We start from the raw sequence: 26,765 nt of genomic DNA, 5'->3' as shown, positions 1-26,765 counted from the left end.
AGGTGAACCAGAAGTCACACAGGCATCATTCCCCTGGTCATCTAAAAAATATTGCACAGTATAAATGTATGGGCTTAAAGAGGCTTTCTGCCTACCAATCAAACACCATGGGCACAGAGGGGACAGTGACAGCCAGTTCTATTATACTAACTATACACATGGCAATGCTGCTGAACTGGATGAAGTCAACAATACCTTGGGTAATAAGTTTACTGGGAAATGATGTAGATTTTGCACAGGCCAAATCTTGCTTGGCCAAAACTGATGAAGCATCAAAATACTAGTCATAAAGCATTAGTGTCACAATTAGGAATGGAACAACTAACAATCGACCATGTAAAAATGTACTGATGGTTAGTAATATTGTTCTAAACACAATCCCAGGTTATCGTAATCAGCATAGTAGTGTTAATAGTAAAGTCTGATTTCATTTTTAATGCAATGAAAAACAGAGATGCAAGTGGCATTAATGAAACAAGAGAGCATCGTTATCATACGTGATGTGCGCTGTTAAAATACGTTACTGCACATTTCACTGGATTTGTCTCTGAACAGGACTAACTCACAGATCCCAGCTCATTACATAAGATATGTTGGGCAAACTTTGAGTACAGCATTGAAAATGTACCTTGAGCTGCAGTCTCGGAGAAGTGAGGCAAATCAGAAGTCACAGAAGTTAATATTTCTTCATTGTCATTGATATATTTTTTTTTTTTTTTGCTAGAGATAGATATATATAGATATATATATATATAATACATACAGTGAGGAAAGTAAGTATTTGAACACCCTGCTATTTTGCGAGTTCTCCCACTTAGAAATCATGGAGGGGTCTGAAATTTTCATCATAGGTACATGTCCACTGTGAGAGACATAATCTAAAAGAAAATTCCGGAAATCACATTGTATGATTTTATAACAAGTTTTTTGTATATTTCTTTGTAAAATAAGTATTTGAACACTTGAGTCAAACTATATTAATATTGCCTTTGTTAACAATTACAGCGGCCAAACAGTTCCTGTAGTTCTTCACCAGGTTTGCACACATTGCAGAAGGTCTTTTGACCCACTCCTCCACACAGATCTTCTGTAGATCTGTCATGTTTTGGGCCAACACAGACTTTTAACTCCATCCACAGATTTTCTATTGGACTGAGGTCTGGAGACTAGTGAGGCCACTCCAGAACCTTGAAATGCCTCTTACGGAGCCACTCCTTGGTTTTCCTGGCTGAGTGCTTCAGGTCTTTGTCTTGTTGAAAGACCCAGCCAGAACCCATCTTCAATGCTCTGACTGAGGGAAGGACGTTTTGGCCCAAAATCTCACAATCCATGTCCCCGTTTATCTTCTCCTTAATACAGTGCAGTGGTCCTGTCCCCTGTGCAGAAAAACAGCCCAGAGCATGATGTTTCCACCCTCATGCTTCACTGTAGGATGGTATTATTGGGATGAGACTCATCCTTCTTCTTCTTCCAAACCCCAACAATGGAGTTTAGACCAAAAAGTTTTATTTTGGTCTCATCTGACCACAGGACTTTCTCCCATGACTCTGGATCATCCAGATGGTCCCTGGCAAACTTCAGACGGGCCTGGACATGGGTTGGCTTAAGAAGGGGAACCTTCAGTGTGATGAATGATTTTAAACCATGACGTCTCAGTGTATTACTGATAGTAGCCTTGCCAACGGTGGTCCCAGCTCTCTTCAGGTCATTGACCAGCTCGTCCCGTGTAGTTCTGGGCTGATTCTTCACCTTTCTTAGCATCACTGACACCCCACGAGCTGAGATCTTACGTGGGGCTCCAGTCCGAGGAAGACATTAGCTTCTTCCATTCAGGGGCGCCTGCAGGAGTCTTGCAGAGGGTACGCACAGTCACCTGCACGCGCTCCATCGCGCACACACACATGCGTGCACGCGCACTGTCGCGCACCGAGCTGCTTGGCAGTGGCTCTGGAGCCCTTTCCAGCTTTGTGAAGGTCTAAAGTTTTGTCTCTTGTGTCGTTGGACAGCTCTTTGGTTTTACTCATGTTGCTGCAACACTTTTGACAGATTGTGGGGTGCACGTGTCTTTATGAAAGCTAACGGCATCATACAGGTGCTGCTAAATTAGAATCATGAGCAGAGTGTAGTTGGACTGTTTAAAAGCAGAATAACAGGTCTTTGAGGGTCAGAAATCTGCATGATAAGCAAGTGTTCAAATACTTATTTTAAGCAGTAATATACAAAAATATTTTAATAAAATCATACATTGTGATTTCCGGAATTTTCTTTTAGATTCTGTCTCTCACAGTGGACATGTACCAACGCTGAAAATTTCAGATCCCTCCATGATTTCTAAGTGGGAGAACTTGCAAAATAGCAAATACTTACTTTCCTCACTGTAAATGGTATTAACTACACAGCAAAGTACAAACAGAACTGCAATAACATTATCTAAATATATAAAAATGTAAATTTTAAATATTTTATCAATACAACTGCAAAGTCTATAACACAGAATACAATAATTTCAGTACCTCGCAATGTGGAAGCATCAGGGAGTTGCTGTGATCCAGTAGCCATCCCATCTATGTCATCTATAAAATTGAAAAAATGTTATTAGACCAACCATATTCACAAACACCAAGCCGATTTAACAACATATAAACCATGCATACCACCAATTTCATCCAGAGTTTTTCCTTGAATATCCTTCACACTTCCCTTCTCCATGGCCATGAGCAACTTGGAGATCTTAGCCAGCTGAATTGTTGATTGGGGCAGTCGATAGTATTCTCTATGGACCCTAATGTCATGGCCGAGGAAATCGGCCAGCTGGTCTAGTTCATTATCTTTCAAGTTCATGACTTGGCTTATCGTGGCAATCTGTTTGCGAAGGTTAGTTGATCTGAGGTTCTGAGGATGTTCAGCTCCGCAAGCATCTGCAAACTGACCAAACTGCCCTCTGTAGTGACCATCACTACAAGGAATGGCGAAAAGGTACATATTGTTTTCAGATACCCCGCACTCTTTCCTCTTACTAACGAGGAGTGACAGGTTATCGGTCATATCAGAAGTCAGGATCACAGCCACCTTTCGTCCTTTTTCCCCTTCAGTTCCACTCTGGCAAACTGTTGGCAAAGCCTTTTCTCAACTTCTGTAAGCCCAGAGCTGATGTCATCGTTTAGTTTGGACATGTCACGATCTTCAAAATTTTTGACAGTCATACGTGCTACTTCACCTTCCCTCCTCCTATTGAACAAAATCACTTGACAAAGGATCACCTTTGCTAGTGCTGCATAAGTTCCTGCTGTTGGGTTATCACCTAGTTTCTCCCTAGCCGATTCCACTTGCTGACCAAGATATAACTGCAGCTTCTGAACATCTCTGGTCAGTGGAAGGCTGTCGACCTTGTTGTATTTTGCCTCACTCAGGTTTGATAAGGCTGAATGGGAAACTAATTCAGACCACTTTGTTTCATGAAGTGTGTGAAACCTCCTGATTGAATCGATCGCCTCTTGATCCTCTTCCATGAGAGCACGACACATGATAATATCACTTATTTTTCTGAGAGAATGTCCAAGCTTCAGGGCCAAACTTGGGGCTTTGAATGTGCTGGTTTCAGTATCAAAACCTGAAACTCTCTTGACAGCATTAGTAAGAATAAAGAAGTTGGCTGGTTTTATTGCCTCTTCCATATTATGGATTCTTGTTGTGTGACGCAAAGTCACAAGTAATCTCCCAAGTTCCCTTACTTTCTGTCTTATATACTCATGCTTTGATCTGTCACTTCCATGCTTATTAAAAAGAGACTGAGCCAACTGCATAATATAATGATCATTCCTTATTGCACTAGACACATCATCCTTGTGCATCTTGCCCAGTACTGAGTAGAGTTCACTTGAAATTGGCTGAGACATTGTGGATTGAGTAGATGCTACACCAAAGACTCTCTTTCAGCTTCTCTTCAGCATTATTCTCTGGTCTTAAAGCACATCTTTTCATATGCCGAGAAACTTCTTTTCTGGATATCATACCCTTACAGTATAAGCAGTACTCGTATGTCTCAGCGCTGCTGCTGCTGCTCTTTTTTGAGATCCTTTTCACTTTAAGACAACCTGATCCTGTGGTTTTAACAGCAGAGTTGTGCTTGAAGTTACCAAGGTTTCGTAACCTTTCAAGATGAACTTTTCTGTCTTTTGATGATTTGGGTAACTGAAGCACCTGGGCGACTTCAGCATTTTCATTTACATGCGTCTCCAGATGACGTGCAAATTTTGTTTGAGGTTTTCCACACACAAAACAAAAATTGACTGTGCTTTTGATTAATTTTGTTGACTTGGTTGGGGATTCATTTTGGCTAATATAAAACAGTACTCTTTTCGCTACATGCATCTTTTGTTTTCTGCTGGCATGACTCTGAGCTGTCTGGTTCTTGGTCGGGATGAAGATCATCAGTAGTTTCAAGATCATTCAAAATGTGCTCAAAGTTGTTCTTAACATCCATGGTCTGTTCTTTTTCAGCAAAAGTAACGCATAAATCAGGCATGCTAGCAGCATGGGAGTTTTTTGATGGTCCAGGTAACTCAATAGACAACTCTGTTCCTGAGCTTTCTGAATCTGATGCAGAATTTGGGATGTATTCTTCATCAGATGAGACATCACCCTGTTCATAAATACAGCATAGATTAAATAACAGAAATAAACATGGGAAGGATAAATGCTAAATTGTTCACGTCACAGAGCTCGGGACGTAAACCAAAGTCTCTAGATGTCTTAAAAGTACTAAGAAATACCTCCTGATTTAAAGAAGAAAATGTGCAGCAGATATGTATTTTGTGCAAGTATTTTGATTCTGCTTGATCAATTTGCAATCTGTGATCGATTCAGTACTTTTTTGATATTTGTCCCATTTCTAATATCCAATTTATATTTTTTGAACAATGACATTAACAAAAAAACCAAACACAAAACAAAAAAACTAAGACACCAGCCCTAACCTGGTCCCAGAGCCCCTCCCACAATGACCCCCACAGATCAAAATTTGTAAAACTTTGAGACTAGATTGTATGAAACTGTTTTTTTTTTTTTTTTTTTTTTTTTTTACAAAGGATTATAATAAAATCTAAGTAATATTTTTACAATGTGTTTATTTATTTCTGGCCTCTCTCACATAACTTCTACACTCTATCCAGTCAAAATCTCTCTGCTTTCAATTCTCTATCTGAGACAACACTTACAAAACTGATTATCCTTATAATTTTGTGATGAAAGAAAAGGAAGAGCAAGCAACATGTGGCAATCTTCACGAACTGCATCTACGTCAATATTAACTATATTATAATGAAGCCTGCGTAAATTCAACCTGGGAGACACACCTGCACATCGTCTCCATCATCATCATCATCATCATCATCATCTCAACTCCCTTCAGCTGCTCACTCCGGCGCAGCCAATCCGGAGCTCCCTCGCACCTACGCCTCCATTCAGCATCCGGGCATTTAAGCTCTTTCACCCATAGCTCGGCCTCTCAGCGTTTTCGCATCCCTCCACCACCCCTGCACCCCCATGCTTGCCCCCTGCCTCCATACCACCACCAGTGTCCAGACCCCGGGGGAAGACCTCCTACTTCAATCAGCAATGCTTTTATCAACAGTTTTCCCGCCGGGGTCTGACCGCCAAATATTTAATGTTCAATAAAGCATGTCTAATTCTTTCTCCGTATCTGAGTCTTTCCAGGTTGAATTTCACTGTACACTTACGTCGGACATATCCCAGTCTTCTGAAGATGTCTGGAGGCAGATCTTATGCCACACACAACGGCATTCTACAAATACAAAGAAACCACAGCATTAGACAACAACCGATGATTCATTAAGTTTTAATTTAAAAAGTAGCGATCCCACACATCACAAATTATATTCACTAAGACCACTAAATATAAACAAGCATAAAGTGAATTTAAAACCAACGCATAACTCAGAATAAGCAGAATAAGCAGATTTTTTTTTTAAGTTTAAGACACATTTTAAACTTATGAATATGATATACTGCATCATCCTAATAATCAATTTTTTTCATCAGATTTGAGATATAAAACATTGTTATTTTAAAAACAGACTAATTAGTAAACTAATATATATATATATATATATATATATATGTATGTATATATATATATATATATATAGGATATCTTATCTTAAATTGACCTGACCAAACTACTCATTATGGGCCACATAGGCCATGTTTCAGAATGCATTCTTGGCTCAAAGACTTCTGGCAGAATGATCTAATGAGAAACAGAAAAGCTAAAATGTTTATCCTACATTAATTAATAAGGATTGAGATGAAAAGGACTTCTACTAAAAAGTCATTGAAAATGTGTAGAGACACCATCAAGCATTTGTATTGCAAATTGCCTGATTGATCTATTGGAATAGGTCTGGATTAATCAGACCCAGTACCTTATTGGGCTTCCTATATTGACATTGTAAGAAGTTTGCAAGTTTGATGCAATGTTTACTCAAAGGGTTTATTATCATCAAACATCATCTTCCAAGTTTGTGTGTATATGTGTAATTACAGAATGACAAACAGACTTGAGGGCAGTTTACTTCATACATGTTGATACTCTCTTAAATATAATTAAACATTTGTGCATTTTGCTTTATCTTTATATAACAGATCAAATCAGGAACTGTGGTTTTTGCATTGTAACATCACAAATAAGCTAAATCAGCATTGTCAGTACGCATGCACGGCGCGGCCGGGTCAGAGTACACCACTACCCACGATGTAAAGGCTGAATTATACTTCTCCGTCAGATATAGGCTTGGTTCTTTTAATACATCCATGGATATAGGCCTACGGGGAAGTGCTGTGCCAGGGTTGCCAGACGTCAGTGGCCAAACCCCGCACGAGCGTCTCCGGGCACCACAGAGGCTGATGGCTCCGGATATGAGGCTTTGAAAGTGAAAGTTTATTTGCAGCTGTCGATTCATTGTACCAACCTTCTCTCAGCTCTAAGGGATCTGGAATTGTCATCTGACAAGTGTCAGTCTCGATCTCGAGCAGAGACTTATATCCAAGGTAGCATAGCCTCCCGCTCCTGCTGTTTTGTTAAAACTATAGGGGCTTTTTGTAGTGAAAACGCCCAAGCGAGGGCCACGAGTTCTTTCTTTCTCTTCCCAGCAGCACTGTATCCCCGTTTCGTACCAAATTCTTTTAAAACATTGACTTTAGGACGCTCAAATATTCAATATCGCTATCACACGCGGCCGTGTTTACTGTTTACGATGCACGCTGGGTAGTCGTGACCCTTGACCCGGACCGGCATGCCTTGCGCGCGGTGAGATGCTTATTTAGCTTATATGAGCTTCATGTTGAAAGAGTGAAACAAAGATTTAAAGTTGTAAAGTTCAACAGTCTAATCAACAAAGAGTAAGAGGGCAATATACATTATTACAGTATGCTCTCTGTTCTCTGCCACACTAAGCAGACAAACTCAAATGCATGATATGTGATAGTATCTGCCATTACACTGTGTATCATCAATTCAAACCATTGCAATAAAACTTTGAAGTGATTTTTTTTATTCTTTACATATGAAAATGTAGACCTGACTCATGGTAACTTATGGTATAGTGAAAAAATGCATTAATTAACACAAGATAAATAATACACTTACGCTTGCATCTTAGACCGTGCCATCTGATAGCTGTCAAAGGTGAATGGCATATCCCGCATTTGTCAAGTTTCACCGATTCAAATACCAGCCTATGAATTGTACACTGGAAAAAATTTAAAACATGAAATGAAACAAAACATTGTTACCCAAATATTTTATGACGAATTAAAAATAATGTTTGACCGTTTTACATATTTTCTACCAATCCTTCAGGAGAGATGGAAAGGGAGATAGGAGTTACTTTTTAGATAAAATAGTGAAGCATATCTATTCAATTCCTGAGATTTGTGAGTTAGAGAGAGGGGAATCTATTTAGATGAAGCAAAAGTAAAATACTAAGAAGCTAAAGTGACTGAGTAAAAGGTGCATGTATATGTCTGACACAGAAAAACCCAAGGTTTTCAAGGACACTGTCCATCAGCCTCATAATGACATCTGAGCTCAAACTGATGCTTTCACCGTTTCACCTCCAGTGTGTGGCCACTCAGTAAAACACACTTGTTAAGGGGACACTGTGGTTAGAAAAGACCTCCTGTTCTAAATAGAGGACATTTCCACCACCGCTGCCAGATGTTTGCTAAAATACTCAAAATGGAGTTTCATGTAAACACCATAACACTTCTAACCATTGGTCAATTTTAAAACAAAGGTCAATTTCAACTCACCTCACAAGCAGAGTCATTAGGCACAGCTCTGGATGATTGTGGCACCTCTTTCGATTTGCTCTCTGTACAAGGGAACACAAGGAGATTCAGTGCTTGACTTTCGTTAAGTCAAAAAAAACACATCTACGCATAACGCAATCAATTCACATCCCTGACTGTTACAATTCTACTCAAAATATCCATCAAGACACTATAGAATCATCAGAAATGTCCCAATACTGGCACATTTTTCATGCAGCAAACCTTCAGGCATGTCATGCATTGCCAGAAGTTAACAACATTTACTCAAAACTGACCACTGGTAAGTTCTTCTGAGAACGCTTGGGGTGACAACTCCTGATACTGGACACCACCTTCACCAATTAACTCTTTCAGAGAAGAAGTGCCACGCTGACCTCCAACAGAATGCACCTAAAAAGATGCAAAGATGAACAAGCATCAATGGTACAGTGTCCATCTGATCAAGAGGGACACTCTCAGTCAAACCTTAAAACACCCAAATGATGTTGAGAGGGAAATGCAATGTTAAATGATGACTACCTGTACTTACAATGATTTAAAGACTGTACATGCAGTATAATTGTAATCAATTGATAAACATGATCTTTACAAACCACACTATTTACCAAACTACACATTGATACAATCTTTAGTAAACAGATGAATCCATGCTAACCTCATGCTCAGAGTTGTCTGCTGTAGGTCTAGATGACTGACACTCTGCTCTTAATTCTCTGTCTGTAGAAGAGAACACAAGACATGGAGGCATAGTGCTTTGCAAGACCCCAGGGTTTAACAGGTAGTGCTTACTCAAGCAGGGACTCACCTGTGAATGAGTCTGTAGAGATCACATGGTGCTCCACGTCATGGGCAATAGGCTCTGCAACACACTGTTGACCAGAAGGGATGCTTGCGATCTTTAGCTGGGTATGAAAAGTAGAACAAATATTGTAAACATCTGGCAGCTACGGTGGAAATGTATTTAATCCACTACGAGTGGTCTTTTCTAACCAGTGTCCCCTCAACCCGTGTGTTTTTCTGAGTATCCCAAACACTGGAGATGAAACAGTGAAAGACTCAGTTTGAGGTCAGATGTCAGGACAGTGTTCTCACATACCTTGAGTTTGTCTGTGTCAGACACACACACATAGTTAAGCATTTTCTGTTTCACCTTCAGTTAAATACAGTTCTAACTCTCACCCTAACTGCAAGGAAACAGAGTGATTAACCCTTACCTAGTTAAGTGAAGCCAAAGTAAGACAATACTAAGAAGCTAAAGTGACTGAGTAAAAGGTGCATGTATATGTCTGACACAGAAAAACCCAAGGTTTTCAAGGACACTGTCCATCAGCCTCATAATGACATCTGAGCTCAAACTGATGCTTTCACTGTTTCACCTCCAGTGTGTGGCCACTCAGTAAAACACACTTGTGGAGGGGACACAAAACAGATAAGCTTGCAATCATCACTTGGGAAAGTCATACAAATTCAAGATTTAGTTAAACCAGATTGAATACCACCAAGAGGACATTTAAATATTGTGACTAGGGCTGAAACAACTAATCGATTAATCGACAACTAATCGATTAATCGACAACTAATCGATTATTGAAATAATCGTTAGTTGCAGCCCTAATTGTGACATCTAGACATGTAGGTTTTAAACAACAATTCATAGGGGGAAAATTTTTTTTAAATGACCCACCTTTTTCCGCCAGGGCCATTCTTTCCCACCATAGTCATAAGTAATTTCACTTCCTGCCGCAATTTCCTTCAGTGCAAAAAGGCAGAGATGCGGCTTCCCTTCTGCTTCAATCAACTTCATTCTGCAATTTGGTGTCCTGTGTTCATCGTTTACTAGTCGCCCAAATGACCCATCTTCAAGTGCTCCATCAATACTGCAAATTTGGAAACATACATTAAACAAACATTTATAGTGACACGCCTATGAACTATACTATAATTTTTAAGCACCAACACAAACACAACATCCAATACAAGTTTAGTTGTTAAATGCATAGTTGATAAGTTAAAGAGGGTCCATCAGTCAAGGACGTGTTGCTTTCTGACTGAGATAAGTGTTTGCGCTTCTACTTGTGCTTAGAGCTTAAACGTGGTTTTGTTGTACTGTCGCGCTGACCTAGTAGGTGTGGCTGTTACTCTTCTCTTCTCTTCCTCCTCTTGCCCACTACCTGCTCTGTGCTCCTGCTTCCGCGTGGCCGCTGATTAGACCTTGTGCAATCTACAGCTAAGCGCAGCCTGGTGCGCACTGCTCCGCCAGGTGAGTTGAATTAGAGCAATCAAGGGCGGGCGTGCCTAGTAGACCTTAAAATGCATGCAGCAGTCATTTGACCCGAGTGCGACATACTGAGAGGACAGCAAACCAAGCACAATCCACTTTCCACTGTGAGGAAGACTGAGTTAGACGGGCTATCGGTAAGCTCGGACTCATATTTGCTGCTTATATGTTTGGGAACTATGGAAGCTCAATTGTGGAAATGTATTTATGCTTTGGGAAATAGTTACTGCATTTAAGTTTAAAAAATTATATTGATATTAAAATAAATGTTTAAGTTTGAATAAATTGTTTATGTAGATAGTGTTTCCCACACATTTATGTTAATTAATACTAAAAGTAATTACCCCAAATCCTTGGTTAAATCTTAAAACTAGTGTAAATATGTTTTGTTTAATTTAAGATAAGAAAAATAATTCTTTGTAAAAGAAAATCCTTGGTTAAAGTCTTTATTAAAATATTTGTAAACTCTAAAATGTATACTTTAAAAATGTAATTGTTACAGAAAGTGTAAAAAATGCAAGGTAGACCAGTTTATTTCATCTTCGTTGTTTGAAATTACTCACCTCTGATTTAAAAACTAATGAATGTAAAACTAAAACTAGGATAAATGATAGTTTAGACAAAAGTGGCTTTACTGAAGTGTATATTTTTGTTATTTCATTTGTCTTCTGTATAATGCATTTAATTTATCTGAATGATTAATGAAATGTTCTTTATTTTTTGTGTTGAAAGGTTTTTCACCTATCCATCAAGCCATCCATCTACCTACCTCACAGACAGAACACTTGACATGTACTATTTTGGCATTGTACATATTATACAGTAGTTTTGGACACAGTATAACAGTGCACGAGTCTCCGTGTCCACATGTGCCAAATGCGCACAGACACAGGGCCGCTCATTCAGCCCTGGCCATTTGAATTTTCTCTTATTATTTTCTCTATATTATATTTTAAATTCACAGCAGCGTGAGCACACTGTCTTAGCTGTAAAATGTAGGCTTATATTATTACCCCTCTAACCCCGTACATTACGCCCATGAGTGTGTATTAGAGAAGGCACACAGAGGCTGAATACGGGGACTAACGGGCCCTCAGCATATGTGGGAGTCCCGTCAGTCCCCAGTACCGCGAGTTCCCGGGGACCACAGGGTCACCGGGAAATGATGGAGCCTTAGTAAGAATGAGATCCCGCTATTCCACGGGTCCGTCACTCCCCCTTCTATAGATTCTGGGGACTGACGGGGCCGGGTACTAGAGGTAAGGACTCGTTAAAGAGCAATATGAGATGTTTGCTTCAGAAATCCTGACCTTGCAATAGAAATGTAAACATTCAGTCATTTTGAATTTACCACAATGTCTTCTGCTTCCATATGAATTCAAACATGAAGACTGAACATGCGCTGGGGTACAGGTTACGTCTGTGTTCAGCTTCAGTTGCATCAATAAGCTCCCCTCTATACTCGACCACAAAGTCTCCTTGTTTGAAATTGGCTAAAGTGAAGATGCCACGACCTGAAGACACAACCATATTAGAGACACAGGCGTGGCAGCACTGCAAATAATCAATTCATTAAATATGTATATCTGTAAATTGCAAGTATGCAATGTTGTGCTTTTTTCAATTCTACATATATAATAAAGAAAACATGTCCAAGTGCAGAAAACATAGATAGCCAGGCTCGCTAATAACTAAATTATTATTAAAATACCTTTAATTTATATTGATGTTTGTACAGGTCACCACTGGTGATGCGTAACCCCTCAGTCTAGCCTGCAGTGTGTCAAAGTCACTCACCTTTAACTGAATTAATAAATTTGATTTCTAACATGGAATTCTTGTCTCTTCTTGCAAGGATGTGATTAATGGCATCCTGAAGGGGAGTGGTTCTCCGTGACATGATTTGCTAAGGAAATTAAGATAAAAATGTAAACAACATCAAAACTTCAAGCCTTTATGCTTACAAGGGCATTAGTAAAGCCTGAATGAGAAGCACCCCCCATGTTAGCGTATTATTAGTTTAAGGTTATTTTAGTTTGGTGATGAGTCCTGGAGGGATTCTGGTTAACAGATAAATGGATGGGGGCGAGGCTGTATTTGTGCAGATTAACTTGACTGTGTTCCACCTGTGTTGATTAAGTCAAGTATCTGACATGCTCCACCTAATTTTTCTTATGTCACTAATAGCATGGATACTGAAACTGTTTCAATTGAGTTCTATGCTTTCATTACATTCACATAACAGACACAGACAAGGCTGATGTCTGAGTTGTTTTAACAGAAAGCATGCACTTGCAGATATTAAAGATACTTAAATGTCCTAATTTAACTAAAGCCTAACTCTGACTTAGTTTGACAGACAGGTTTAGGCTAAGCTTTAGATCTCTCAGGAATAATGTGCTTCATCAACACAACTATAAGAGAGCAAAACAAAAATAATGTTTTTTTGAATTTCTTACCTTGAAACAAGTGATGAGATTAGGCCAGGGTAAAAAAAAAAACGATCCCGGTGCTTGGGACAGTCCGGGAATCCCCGCCCCGCGTGTTGCTGTGACCTCCGTGAACCGTTCCGCGTGTTCCGGCTCTAAAGCACTGTCTGTCAGAACGTCCGTCTTTTAAGTTTTATAATTACCTTCTTACCTTTTCTCCAAAGCGTGTCAAAACTCTGCCAAAATTGATGGATGAATAAGAAGCGCCCAATCAGTCAGTCTAAATCATTGATGTAAATATCAACGGTCTAAATGGGTAATACTAAAATGCGCATGCGCAGCTTCCAATTTCGCGTGATGTGTATAATGTCCCGCGCTCGTGTATAATTTCCCGCGCTTGTGTGTGCGGCATGCGGGGACAACTCCAACCGACAGGGGGCAGTGGCGGACACACAAATATACAACATATGTCAAGTTTTTGGTTTACAAAGACTTTTGAGAAAAACACTTTTTGGGTATTAAAACATGCCCAGAAACTGTTTTAAAAGGTTAATTTTATGAGGACAGCAAAATGTCCTCCTGTAACAGAGGGTCCTCATAGCTCTTTGATTTGTCTTGAAAATTGTCCTCCTAAAACGAAAAAAACACACACACACACACACACACACACACACACACACACACACACACACACACACACACACACACACACCCCAACCAGGGTGGGCGGCGGGGGAAACCGGATGGAGGGACCGAAACAAAAACACAAGGAACAAAGTCCAAAACAGCACTGAGGCCCAGGAACAGTCCAAAAGAAAAACAAAACTGCCCACGAAAGGCGCAGAGGCCCAGGCAACAGCCTCAAAAAGGTTCAGGGGGCCGGCCCGGAGGTCGACGGCATAACAGTCCAAATCCGGGCGGTTCAGGGGGCCGGCCCGGAGGACGACGGCCCAAGAGTCCAGGAAAAAGTTCAGGAGGCCGGTCGGGCGGGAGGCACCGGCGGCGACGGAGCAGGTCAGGAGGCCGGTCGGGCGGGAGGCACCGGCGGCGACGGAGCAGGTCAGGAGGCCGTCCACGACGGCGAGGACGTCCAGTCATCGGCCTGGAAGGGGGCCAGAAAGGACGAGCAGGCCGGACAGGACGTGCAATCAGAGGCCTGGAAGGAGGCCGGCACTGTAGAGGCGCAGGATGTGGTCCAGATGTCGGCGTGGCCGAGGCAGGACCAAGCGAAGCTGTAGCCGAGGCCGGACCGGGCGAAGGCGAAGCCGCAGGCAACGGCGTGGGAGCCGGAGATGGTGGCGCTGCAGGCGACGCCGAAGCTGATGAGGAGGCTGCTGCAGGCGACGCTGAAGCTGGAACAGGCGACGGCGTGGATGTTGCTGCCGCTGCCGCAGGCGGGGATGCTGCAAGCGACGATGTGGGCGCTGCAGGCGGCAATGTAGGTGGTGGCTGAACAGTCTCCCCGGAACGGTCAGTAGAGATGAGGATGTGTTGGCTGGGTCCTCCAAGACCCCCAGCTGACGAGGCAGGAGGCTGGAACGGTTCCTCGGACCCTCCAGCGGAGGCAGAAGGCTGGGCGGGCCCCTCGGACCCCCAGCGGAGGCAGACGAAGGCTGGGCGGGCCCCTCGGACCCCCCAGCGGAGGCAGACGAAGGCTGGGCGGGCCCCTCGGACCCTCCAGGCGAGGCAGGTGGTAACTGAGCAGGCGACTGAGCTGAGATGTGAGCTAATGTTCGAGCTATGGATAGAAGTTTAAGTTCTATTGACTGTTGTAACGATGGTAGTAATGGTGGGTTAGGTGGTGGATAGCAGTAAGCTGAGCTAGTTCCCCTGAGTCTCCAGAACCTGAAGAAAACCACCGGACGGGCTCACCCGAGCCTCCAGCGAGGTCAGAAACAGGTGCAGGTACCTGCCGGATACCGGCCTCTCCCACCCGAGGAGAAGGTACGGGTGCCGCGACAGGCACCGCAGCCTCCCTCACCTGAAGCACTGAAACAGGTGCAGGGGAATGCTGGGCCCGAGCCGCCCTGGGAGCAGGAACACAACTGGGCGAAGGAGCAGGGTCAGAAAACAGAATCCTCCAAAATGTTTTTTAGCTTCCTACCACCACCATGTCTAATAGTCTTAACAGTCTCAGTTTTAGCAGTGTTCATATGATTGTCTTTTCCCAGTTCAGAGGAACGAAAGCAGTCTTTATAACTCACCACTGGGAGTTGTTCCACAGAGAAAGAGTGGTGACGGTGTGAGCGCCGCCTCCTCCGGGAAGTGGGAGGTGGCAAACTGGGCTGCAAATCCTTCAACGGACCGGGCTGCAATGAAGAATCAGAGAGTTTATGAAGCTCAGAACGCTGCAGACCCAAAAACAGAGCGAAGGAATGCAGCGGAGTGAGTCTAGCGTCCGACGTCACATAATCCTTTCTTCGCTGCTTAACCCTCTTGTTGGACTGGAAATCCGGGGGTGGAGGCGGAGGTGTAGCGACCGGAGAGAACGAGCACGTGCTCAATCTGATCCTCCGAGGCATAGGTGCCGGCTCGGCCGTAGCTATGGCGGTTTGGAGGCTGCGGGGCCCTCCGAAAGCCAAACGAGACCCATAGAAGGGTGACTGGAGCTCCTGGGCATGCTTAGCCTCCTGCCTCACGCTCTCCTTGAGGAAGGCAGAAACTGCGGGTCGCCGATACCATACGGAGTCTGCTGGGTCCATGTTCTGGTCGCGATCTTCTGTTAGGTGTTGGATGTTTGTTGGCAGGAAAAGGACCCAAAGTGCAGACTACGGAGACAGACGTGAACTCAAAACAGCTTTAATGCTGAACTCAAAAGTGTAACAAAACTAAGAATACAAAATACACTTACATAGACAGAACACACAGCAAGATAAGGGTAGATTGCGACAATGACAAACTGAAACACAGGGCTTAAATACATAGAGGGAGCAATCAGGGAATGAGCAACAGGAGGGAAACACAGCTGGGGCAAATCAGGACTAACGAGACAAGGAAAGCAAAACCAGATACACTAACATGAAACACGGACTTTCAAAGTAAAACAGGAAACATAACACAGAGACGCGAACTTAACAAGGGGATACAGCCGACAGGGGAGACAGCAACTATAGAACACAGAGACATAAACCATAAGACGGAACTCTAAGAAAGAAACCAAAGACTAGAAATGATAAATAATATAATAAACTCAAAAGCCCTGGGTCAATGGCCCAGGCATCCTAACACTCCTGCCTTATGGAAAATCCCTTCACATGGCACAGAAGAGGCTGGAGTGCAGAAAAACTGGTAGAGATGCAGTTATACAGTCTAACTGGGCTCCACAAACTATCAGCTAAAGAGAATAAATAAATTAAATTGCTGCACATTTTGTAGACTAACATTTTAAGATGATTTTTTAAAATAAAATATATCTTTTTATAACATTAAATGTTACGAGTCAAATGGAAGTTTTTCTGAAGTTATTTAATGATATTTATATTATGAAAAGCAGATTTTTGACATTTTAAGTTTGTCCCGTTTTCAGATAAAATAAACACGCACAAAACAAAAGCAAACACCCAGAAAATCTGTCACCATCAAAACACTCCACAAATCCCGTGAATGATTCACTTCCTTCCATTTGAATCAGGTACCGAAGCAGTTACGTGCGTAATGAAGCTTCGGACGTCACTGGTCACGTGACTTTTGCTAAACGAAGCAAGCCTCAACACAGTGCTTCTGAACCAGTGTGTTGTTTTTTTCGACACACGCTCCGGAGCGTCAGCTTCAAGCGAGCCATCACTACCAAAACCTAAGAACTAGAACTCAGTAAAAACTAAAGAACTAAGGAGCTAGGAATACTTAAGACAGAAACCAAAACCAAGAGACTCGCAATGACACATGAAATCAAGGAACAACAATACAAACAGAAACACTGACCTAGGACCGTTTCTTCACTCAGAAAAACCAGAACAGGAGAGGAAGAGAGGTTAGATTTAAAGGAAGAAATCAAGGAAGGAAAAACTCAAATAATCTTCACCATGTAAAGAATTAAAAATAAACCAGTGTAGGCAACAGGAAGTAAGATGATCTGTGTGTCTGTGTATTTTCATGGTAAAAAGCTCTTAAAGTGGAAACTCGGCATCCGATTTATGTTGCTCTGGATCACAAACTGTCAAAATATAAATGAATGAATCTAAATTAGATTCAGATGTTTCCACAGTTCTGGGGAGGGGCAGAATAAAAGTAATGTATTTTAAGTTTTTTTATGAAAAGCTGTGTGTGAGGGAAAGTGTTTTGGGCTCAAGTTAAACCAACTCAAAGAGTTATTCTTCAGTCTTTAACAAATGTTACTGTGAACAATGCAGATTATACAAGTAATATTTAAGGAATTTTAATTGTGTTTAACACATTAGTTTAAGATCAGTGAGTTCACAGAGTTCATTTAACCAATTTTTATATTTCCTTTGAATATCAACATGAACCCTCAACACACAGCACATTAAAAACTACCTCTGCTTCCTCTGATTGGCTGTTGGTGATGACTTGAGCCTTTGCTGTACGTGATGTCATCATCTCCAACTCCTCCCCTGTCAGATAACAGCAAAGCAATTCACTGTTTCATAATCACAGCAGGAAACAGTTTAAACAATTTGTGAATATCACATTAAAATAATTTACAGAACTTTACTCTGAGAAACTAAACCTGAAAGAGAAACGTCTCAGACTCACATTCAGTTTTCCTTTGAACTTGTCGTCTCACCAGCAGAACCAGTAACACCAAAAGAACCAGAACACAGACTGAACTAATAACTGACACAGTGAGGACAAGAGAAAAGAGTGATAGAGGGACACAGGAGAAATCAGGAGGAGAGGTGGATGTAGGTGGAGGTGTGGATGTAGGTGGAGGTGTGGTGGTGTCTTCCCCTAAAATAAAGCAAACACAGTCATTAAGTTGTCGTCACATTGTGAATGTTGAAACCTGCAGAAACACAGACAGGTGAGTGTGTCACCTGTGACAGTGATCCAGCTGGATGGAGACTCTCCATGACCGCTGATGTCACACTTGTAGAGGCCTTCATCAGACCTGGAAACATGCTGGATGGTCATGTGACCTGTAGGCTGCTTCCTGATGAGGGAGCCATCTTTATAGAAAGCAGCTGTGAGGTTGGAGGGAGTGGTCTTTGTTTTACAGAGCAGAGTGACGTCATCTCCCTCCATCACAGGGAGGACAGGACTCTGCAGGATCACTGATCCACCTCAACACAGAGACAAACTACAGCATTTCATCCATTTACACACAGCTTCATCAACACTAACTCCACACACTCAGCTTACCAGTGACTGTCAGGTTAACCATGTTACTGATGGGACCCTCTCTGGACTCACACCAGTAAACGCCACTGTCCCATGGGAAAACATTGATGTCACAGGAAGAACTGGCTGATCTTCCCCACCCATCTCCACACTGAGTCCTCTGTCGTTTGCTTGTATTTCTCCTCAGAGTCCATCCAGCAGAGCTGTCGTCCTCCTCACAGCTCAGAGACACAAAGTCTCCTTGAAAGAACTGAGAGCTCCTGGGACTCTCAGTCAGACGAGCTGTGAGGGTTAAAATGAAAAGTGGATGATTATTTTTGTCGTCATCAAAACTGACATAATTACAAACCCTTAGATTTTTAGGGGCAGGGATAGCTCAGTAGGTAGAGTGGTCACTCCATGATCAGAAGGGTTGGGGGTTCCAATCCACTGAACGGCTACCCTGATGTACCCCTGAGCCAAGGTACTGTCCCTAAACACTGCTCCCCCGGTGCCTTCTTAGTGGCCGCCCACTGCTTCACTGAGTGAATGGGTCAAATGCAGAGAAAAAGAAAGTAATTTCCCCAAGGGGATCAATAAAGTATACACTGTTATTAGATTTAAATAATAACAACACTCTTGAAAACACTACACCTGAAACTATTGTCTGATTGTTTTTCTGATGCCTGGATTAAAACTGAGAAAACTTCAACTGATGATGAGCAGGCCTTCAATTTGTGAGGAACGATGTCTCACAGTAAAGATTAAGATTAACTAAAGACTATTACTGTTATTATTATTGCTATTATTATTATTACTATCACTATTATTATTACTGTTGTTATTTATGGCAGCACACAGTGGTTTGCACTGGCTCCTCAAAGCAAGAAAATCCTGGATTTAAAACCACCATCGGCTGTTCGGTGTGGAGTTTGCAGAAGAAGGTTACTGACCTTGGTTTGTTGTGCAGCTCAGCACTGAGATCAGAACTAAAGAGAAAAGGTTGGTTTGAGTGTTCACAAACAAATTAATTCTGCATCAATTAGTCAATCAATCAAGTGATAAGTCATATTTTGTTCTGCACTGCTGTGTCTGATAAAGAGAAGAGATTCTGTGGTGTAAGTTTTGATTACAAAGTCTGCTTCATGCTTCATGTCAAAATGTGATGACTGCAGTCAGACATAAATCACATCCACAGACTTAAACACAGAACACTGATAGAAATAAACTCTACATAAAACTTCTTTCATTGTCAGGATAATATGAAAACTTTAACTTTAATTATTTCTATAACAATGTGTCAGAGATCAGTGATTATAGTCTTACATTTACCTTTGTGTAGAAAGAACAGTGTAACATACAGTTTGGGTACAGATTATTATTTTGATATTAATGTATTATTAATGAATGCTGCTGATGTTATCTGTAGACATTTAATTTGTTCTGCTTCTGAGCAAAATCAAGCAGAACTTAACACTGTTATCTTAATCTGGGGAGGGAGGAGTTTTTGGATTGTTGTTAAACAAGCAAGATTTTTCTTTTTTGTTAATAACGTTCTACTTTCTTTTCATCCTTAAGACTTGTTGTATGTCTAAAAGACATCACAAGTAATAGCAAATGTGTATCCACTGTATACTTCTGTTTTTGAAATCACTAAATTGCTAAATTCAGTTTTTCACATCCTGTTTTTTTTTGTGTAACCAATTTCTTTACAGTTGAAATTGGTCTTCTTCTGTTTCACTGTTTATATCATTTTCTTTCATCTGTCATCAATCAGCAACCAAAAAGTCTGTAAAAATAAACTTTACGTAATTTAAAGAGGCCTTTTACTTACAGAGCAGACAATGCAGAGATGTTTCCTTCATCGTTCCTCTCAGTGATGTGATGTTTTCTCATTTACAGTGTAGGCTGGACAAAGAAAATTAATCCCTGCCCTCTGGCTCCGTGCGCTTTTTTTGTTTTTGTGCCTATTCTGATATATGTAGGTGGATTTTTACAAAATAATTTAACAGTTTCACAAGACAGTGAAAAGAAGTTTTAACACCAGACTGTCTCCTAAAGAAAAAAAAAAGTAAAAGTATCTCTAAACCAGCTGTTCCAGCGCGTTTTCTTGACTAAACCATGTTTTGAAATTAAGTGACCTCTAGCGGTCATGCAGAGAAGGAGTAAAGAGATACCGAAATGTGGACTTTCTTTGAGCTCTGTTTTGGTAACACTGAGCGAAATGAGGAAGGATACTGTAAAGTTTCGAAAACAAAGAACACTGAATGAATATTAACTTTTTTGTTTTTTGCTTTATACCGCTATGTACTCTGGTAACTGTCAGTGGATTACTTTGATACTGAAGAATAAAAATTGTGGATGTGTCCTCAGACCGCAGTGGTTACTGTACATAGCTTGTTTTTAGGATTTCTTTCTTATTATTGTAATTTAGTGAAAGTTACCATTATGTTTAATGTTAGCTCATGAAACTGTTATTAGTTTATTAAGAAAACAAAAACTTTCATTGTATCCATGGTGACATTATAGCCACTGCAAAATGTCTGAATGGTTGAAGTTTTTATCTTTAAACAGTTGAAAATATTTAAAAATGAACCCTATTAAAAAATGTGAAAATCCTTTAAATTTACTTAAACACAGTTTAATTTAAAGCACCAAATCACAACAAAAGTCACCTACCCTAGAAACTACAACAGTCAGATAACCCTCAATGAGCAAGCACTAGATACTTGTATAAGTAAATGTCCAAGACAAAGTTGTTGTGAAGAAAGCGCCATCTCTTGGTGACACAATTGGAGAGGGGACTCCCAGCAACTGGAAACCATCAGCCAGTTGGAAGCAGCAATTCTAAACGCCTGTATCTGTAGGTTGCTCACTGAATTTGGGTGTGTAACTATAATAGTTTGCTAAGTCCATGATCAACTGTAAGTTGTATTTATGGAAAGTGGGAGTGGGAGCCACAGCAACAAAGCAACAAAGACCACTTAAAGTTACACAGCAGGGTTGCCAAATGCTGATAGATATAGTGTGTAAAAGTTGTCAACGCTGAAGAACTATTCCAAACCTCCTCTAGCATCATCAGAAAAAATGGGAGCTTCATGGCATCAATTTCCATGTCTGAGCAGCTCCTGTACATTAGGTGTAATCTGTAGGTGTCCCAGTATCACCCAGTATAATATATGATATTGTATATACACACCAGTGAAAAGTTTGGACCCATATTTTCATTTAATGGTTTTTCTTTTTTTTCACGACTATTTACAATGGAGGTTTTCACTGAAGGACTCAAAACTATGAATGAGCATGCATGGAATTATGTGGAATAAAACAAAAAAGTATAGAATAACTCAAATATTTTTTTAATATTTTACAATCTTGAAAATAGTCACGCTTTGGTTTGATTACTGTTTTGCACATTCTTGGTATTCTCTCGATGAGTCACCGGAAATGGTTTTCACACAGTCTTGAAGGAGTTCCCAGAGATGCTGAGCACTTGCTGGCCCTGTTGCCTTCACTCTGTAGGATTTAGGTCAGGTGACTGTGGAGACCAGGCCATCTAGTGAAGCACTCCATCTCTCTCCTTCAGCCTGGAGGTGTGTTTGAGGTCATTGTCCTGTTGAAAAAAAAAAAAGATGGTCCAACTAAACACAAATTGGATGGGATGGCATGTCGCTGCAGAATGCTGTAGTTGCCGTGCTGGTTCAATAAAAAAGAAAGTGAAAGAGTTCCATTTACTAATGTTTTGTTTATTATGAAGCTACAAGTGTGACTTTTTATTGTTTCTGCTTCTCACACAACGTTAAAGGAGTTAGAATGATGGTCACACAAATGATGAAAAAATAACTATATGCACACATTGTTCATATGTGTTAGGCTTAACAACAAAGAGACCGTGGTTTACATGCACATGCAAACTTTTTGTTCTATATTTCATTTTTTATTTTTATTTTATCTCTGGAAGGATTTGGCACCAGGTTTTGGTTAAATTTAGAAAAAGTTGTTTAGGTTAAAACAAATTTCTTAACAACAGTCACATTGTTCACTGACAAACAACAAGTTTGGATCCCCCTCAGGTCAAGGTCTGCAAAGGAAACCTTAAATGTAAATGAGCCATGATGGCAGTTTTGGCAGAGCTGCACTAAATGACATACCGGGAAAGAGAGCAGCCTGAAACCATTTATCATAGAAATGTGAACATATGCAAACAAAAATCTTAGACTTTCATTCAGTGTAAAAGAGCACTGAAAGAAAAATAATTCTTTTTTTTATTTTTTAAAGTTTTCTCACTAAATACAGCACACCAATAACATTTAAAAAATATTTTTAGTAACTTTTTAAAGATGAAGTCTGTACTCCAGACCTTTCCTGTTTTAAGATGCCTTAACAAACAAATAAAGCTAAGAAAACCAACTTTGTGTTCCAAGATCCCTTCATTAAACTGAGTCAACTGTGTGTATTTTTTTTGCATTTAATGCAAAATATTTTATTAAAAATTTAATTTGAAATAATCCATCAAAATTAGAGTAGAAAACTTTAGTAGGTGAAAGTAATTCATTTGCTTTAACGAATGACATCCCTGCTCAGACACAACTTCTGAGTTTTGCCAGTTCTGAGTTTGAAAGAACTTCTTGACGTGTCTTGTCCGGCTTTCTCAGGCTCATAAATATTTGGTGGAGCTGAACATGACAGAAGGTAAAAGGAAAACAGGAAATGTTCAATCCCCTCTTAGTTCTTCTTTTCAGAGAGTTTAAGCAGGATACAGCAGATAAGATTGGCAATGGAAACCTTAATTACAAATTTTGCTTCTGGAAAACGACGTGCCTACATCGCTATTATTTTCATTTTTATCACCACAATTTTGTTTAGCAGGAACTTTGAGTGCAGTTGCAAACCACAAGTGCTTGACTGCAGCATTTACATGGTTTTGCCGTCTATAATACTACAGTAAGAGGTCCTGGAAATATGTATATGTTTGTTATGTGCTCTAATGTTAATGTTTTCATTTTGATTAGTTAACACCCATACTCGGGCTAGTCCGGATGCTCACCCGAGTAGGTAGAGTATAAAAGGAAGCCATTTTGTTTTTAGTGTTTGTGCTGTTAATACGTGCCTTCTTTAATAAAGTGCCAGTCTCGCGTCATATTATTGGAAGGAACTGTTACGAAATCAGTTTCGCCCCAGTTCTTTATTCGTCGAGGGATCCAGAGATGGCACCGGAACTCAGTAGTCATTTTTACAAAATCTTTATTCATCTTTATTCTTCTTCATTTAAGCATGCACTTCTAGAAGGGAAGACGAGGCCGGTGTCCCTCTGAAACAATCTTCACCCCTTTGTTAGTTCCAGGCAGCTTTATAGAGGCGACCCCATCATAAATCCCCCACAGTGTGCTGGAAACTCTGTCTCTGTGTCTATGTGCACGAGCACGTGAGTGCCTGTGTGTGCGCGTACCCACGTGTCTATGTGAGTGCACGTGAGTGAGTGTGCATGTGGATGTGTGAGTATATCAGTTAAAACACTGTGGGTGTGTGTCTCTTCCTAGGGACCATAAAAACCATCTCCCTTCCAGACCACAGTTACCAAGTTAAATGTTGAGACCCCCACACAGGTATCCTCTGGGGAATTTCCACTCAGCATTAACTCCTCTTTGTCTTACTTTCACAGTTCAAACTGGGGAGGGTCTCCTAAGATCTACTCCTAAGTTCATGACACAGTCAGGCCTTTATTTATATCCAGGGCAGTGTCAGTGTCTCTACCATAATTCTACATTCTATCTTAACACATTTCTAAACTCTAAAACAAACTAAACATTCCTACATGTCTAAACTCTAAAATAAGCTAAACATTTCTACAGAACCCATGACCGCCGGCCAAAACTGACAGTGGGGCCAAGGTTGTGATCTCAGTGAAGAGGTAGATACACAGAGACAGCATGAGTATTAGAGGGTGTGGCCTGAAGAAACGAGACTGGATATATTACTTCAGAAAATAAAAATACAATGCAAGAACATAACTTTAAAAATGGTGTTTTTGGGGGGATGTGAAACAAATAAAAAACTCGCAGCCTCAAAACAGAAGCCGTATCCAAACAGCCTTTAATAAATCCCAAGCCTCACTTGAATACATACGTAACAAGTGTTAAGAATTACAACGTCTTAAGCATCTACAGTGAGGTCACTCACACAAAAAAAGTAGAAAAACTGATTTCATTACACTAGTTGAGCAATGAAAAATCATGCGACCACTCAACTAATCTTAAAGGCTTATAAAAGAAACAAGTTTATGACAAAGTTAAATGTATCTAGTCTGTCAAAACTAAAAACAAAACTACGATAAAATAAAAAAGGAAACACAAATTGTCCTCGCTTTTTCCAGAAACTGTGAAAATGGTTGTCAAGAGCCCCGTACCCTTTGTCGTAATGATAACGAGTGAAAACTAAGAATTTGTAAAATAAGAGTTCATCTGTACAAAATAGGCAGACAAACTACTGCGATCATTCTGTCTCTACACAGCCATCACCGATCTCCTCAGAATCTGTTTTACTCTCAACTTCCTGCAACAACGCGTCAGGTTTGCCTTGCTTTGACCCCACAACAGAGGCTATAATGTTTTCTAGGTGAGGATTTCCCTTCGCTTCCTCCACAACTCTTTCCAACACCTCCCCATACCCATCTTTCTTCAGATTATCCACAAAGTTTTCAAATATAGTGAGCAGAGGAAAGGCGTACTCAATCACATTCTCGCTAAGGTTCGGAAACCCGTAGAAAAACCCGCCGCTGTGCAGACCAAACACTCGTCCCTCGGCATCGAAAACCGAGGAGCCGGAAGAGCCGTGGTACATGAGAGCGTTGTAGGTGACGTAGATATTTTCATACGGGTCGTTTTTGATCTGCTGATTGATTTCACAAAGACTGCAAAATTCCTTGCAGTCTTCTAAATTTTCATTATTCTCAGCATGCTCTCGCCTCTCTTTCTCAATGACGCACGTAGGACTCGTTTTTTTCACTCCTCCTCCTGGGTGTCCGACGACACAGGCCTCGCCGTCTGAAGGTACAGGCCCAAATCTCTTAAGGAGCCCCGGCGGGACTTTCTCTGTTTCCAGCTTAAGTATGACATAATCTAACTTATCGTTGCCGATGAACACCTTAGCGCCGAGGTTGTTCCTGTCTGACTCTTGGTCTTCAAAGTTAAAGACCACGGTAACGTTTACAAATTCACGCCAGTTAGGTGTGTTTGATTTAACCCAGTAGTCGAATAAGCGGGCGTCGGTCAAGACAAAGTCGTCAAATAGCACAAAGCCTGTGCCTTGCTTTACGAAGGAACCGGATATGAGACAAACTGACTCGCTCAGTTCGAGCAGCAACATAACACTGCGAATTTCAGTAAAAGACTGTCGGCTCTTTCCAAAGCTCTCCTTCCTGTACTTCAGTGCTTCCTGAAAAGAATTTTTAGGGAATCTACTCTCCATCCATCGTTTCAGACGCGGGTACTACTGACAAAGTAGACCGTAAACCTCCTTACGGTCAATGCTGCTGTCCGTTTCTTTGATCGCCGTTTTTAGACTCAATCCGTTCTGTCGTGCTACATCTAAGACCGATGTCATTCCACCGCTGCGCTTTGCATTATTTGATGCGTGTGGAGGTTTCTGCTGCCCTGGGATGGCTACATCCGTATCTGCTCCCTGTGGAAAACATATCTGGAATTTCTTATTGTCCAGACATTCGATTATGTCTGTGCACTCGGTCTTACGTTCGTCGTTGATGTTAACCAGCTCAAAGTAGCCCAGGTCATCGGCGAAGCGACCGTCTCTTTTCAGAGCCTCGGCCGCAGTTATTCCCTTCTCCCCGTAAACACAAAGATACTTGAACTGTTTTAAAGCGTCATTTTTTTTAAAAACTTTTCTCTTTTTTGGCATTTAGTCCTCCCTTTGTACCGATGTAAAAGACAGAATAGCAATCTCTCGCCTTAACCATCTTCTTATATTGACTGAAAGGCCTCCGTGCAAGCTTGAACATGTTGCGTGTGCTGTCTGAACCGGATTTCAGTCTGGACTGATGTCCGTGTGGGTCCTGCAGGAAATCAGAGTTGGAAAAGTTGTTAATGTAGCAAAAACCAAAGTATTGCATTTTGTTCATAATCTCTTTAAAGTCATGATTGTTTTTTTATCGCTTTCACTGAAGTGGGTCTGCACAGTTAAAAAAAACTGATTTACATTTATCATTTATTACTTTTATCGGACATCATCCGATCTCATTTATGCACGTTTAAGAAATAACGTGGAAAATATCCTTTTGTTTCCATTTGGAAACTCGGCGTTTGCAAATATCTGCACCAGGGAACCAACTCCTCAAGCCGGTAAAAAGGTCAAGGACACAGTTACACGATCGCTAAACTAACCTGTTTTTGAATAAAAGAAAACCATATAAGCAT

General features: G+C 41.0%; 2 protein-coding genes and 1 long non-coding RNA gene across 5 annotated transcripts; all 3 read right to left on the bottom strand.

The window, feature by feature from the left end:
* Positions 1-1,895: 1,895 nt before the first annotated feature.
* LOC109201356 (uncharacterized) lies at positions 1,896-4,052 on the bottom strand. Its single transcript, XM_025903906.1, has 3 exons — positions 2,655-4,052; positions 2,514-2,573; positions 1,896-2,344 (listed from the first exon to the last, which is right to left on the bottom strand). The coding sequence occupies exons 1-3, from the start codon at positions 3,043-3,045 to the stop codon at positions 2,313-2,315; spliced, it is 483 nt and encodes a 160-aa protein (XP_025759691.1). The 5' UTR covers positions 3,046-4,052; the 3' UTR covers positions 1,896-2,312.
* Positions 4,046-18,111, bottom strand: LOC109196574 (uncharacterized). 2 transcript variants are annotated; one of them, XM_025903470.1, is made up of 12 exons: positions 18,054-18,111; positions 17,773-17,967; positions 17,554-17,630; positions 11,982-12,144; positions 10,037-10,229; positions 9,158-9,254; positions 9,008-9,069; positions 8,628-8,742; positions 8,332-8,393; positions 7,667-7,769; positions 5,739-5,803; positions 4,046-4,642 (listed from the first exon to the last, which is right to left on the bottom strand). In XM_025903470.1, coding segments are annotated over exons 2-12 (1,245 nt in total). In that variant the 5' UTR covers positions 17,775-17,967; positions 18,054-18,111; the 3' UTR covers positions 4,046-4,336. The 2 variants fall into 2 exon arrangements, with proteins under 2 accessions (XP_025759255.1, XP_019206317.2); XM_019350772.2 differs by lacking the exons at positions 17,554-17,630; positions 17,773-17,967; positions 18,054-18,111 and adding an exon at positions 13,090-13,715.
* Positions 18,112-18,237: 126 nt separating this feature from the next.
* On the bottom strand, positions 18,238-20,402 carry LOC112844228 (uncharacterized). Of its 2 annotated transcripts, none has more exons than XR_003216966.1 (4): positions 20,171-20,402; positions 19,290-19,325; positions 18,379-18,877; positions 18,238-18,299 (listed from the first exon to the last, which is right to left on the bottom strand). It is a non-coding gene; the product is annotated as an uncharacterized LOC112844228 (long non-coding RNA). The 2 variants fall into 2 exon arrangements; XR_003216967.1 differs by having other exon boundaries at positions 18,379-18,872.
* Positions 20,403-26,765: the final 6,363 nt, after the last annotated feature.

This window comes from Oreochromis niloticus, linkage group LG3 (assembly GCF_001858045.2).
Source record: "Oreochromis niloticus isolate F11D_XX linkage group LG3, O_niloticus_UMD_NMBU, whole genome shotgun sequence".
NCBI classification, from domain to species: domain Eukaryota; kingdom Metazoa; phylum Chordata; class Actinopteri; order Cichliformes; family Cichlidae; genus Oreochromis; species Oreochromis niloticus.
The sequence above is the reverse complement of the archived record's forward strand: the minus strand, read 5'-3'. Positions and strand labels throughout refer to the sequence as shown.

Excerpts from the sequence above, each read along its gene's own strand:
- LOC109201356 (XM_025903906.1), bottom strand. The coding sequence starts at position 3,045 with ATGACCGATAACCTGTCACTCCTCGTTAGTAAGAGGAAAGAGTGCGGG. Across the intron at positions 2,574-2,654 it reads AACTCTGGATGAAATTGGTG|ATGACATAGATGGGATGGCT; the intron begins GTATGCATGGTT and ends TCAATTTTATAG. Across the intron at positions 2,345-2,513 it reads TGATGCTTCCACATTGCGAG|TTCTCCCACTTAGAAATCAT; the intron begins GTACTGAAATTA and ends CTATTTTGCAAG.
- LOC109196574 (XM_025903470.1), bottom strand. Across the intron at positions 10,230-11,981 it reads TGGAAGCAGAAGACATTGTG|TATTGATGGAGCACTTGAAG; the intron begins GTAAATTCAAAA and ends CCAAATTTGCAG. Across the intron at positions 4,643-5,738 it reads AAGACTGGGATATGTCCGAC|GGTGATGTCTCATCTGATGA; the intron begins GTAAGTGTACAG and ends ATTTATGAACAG.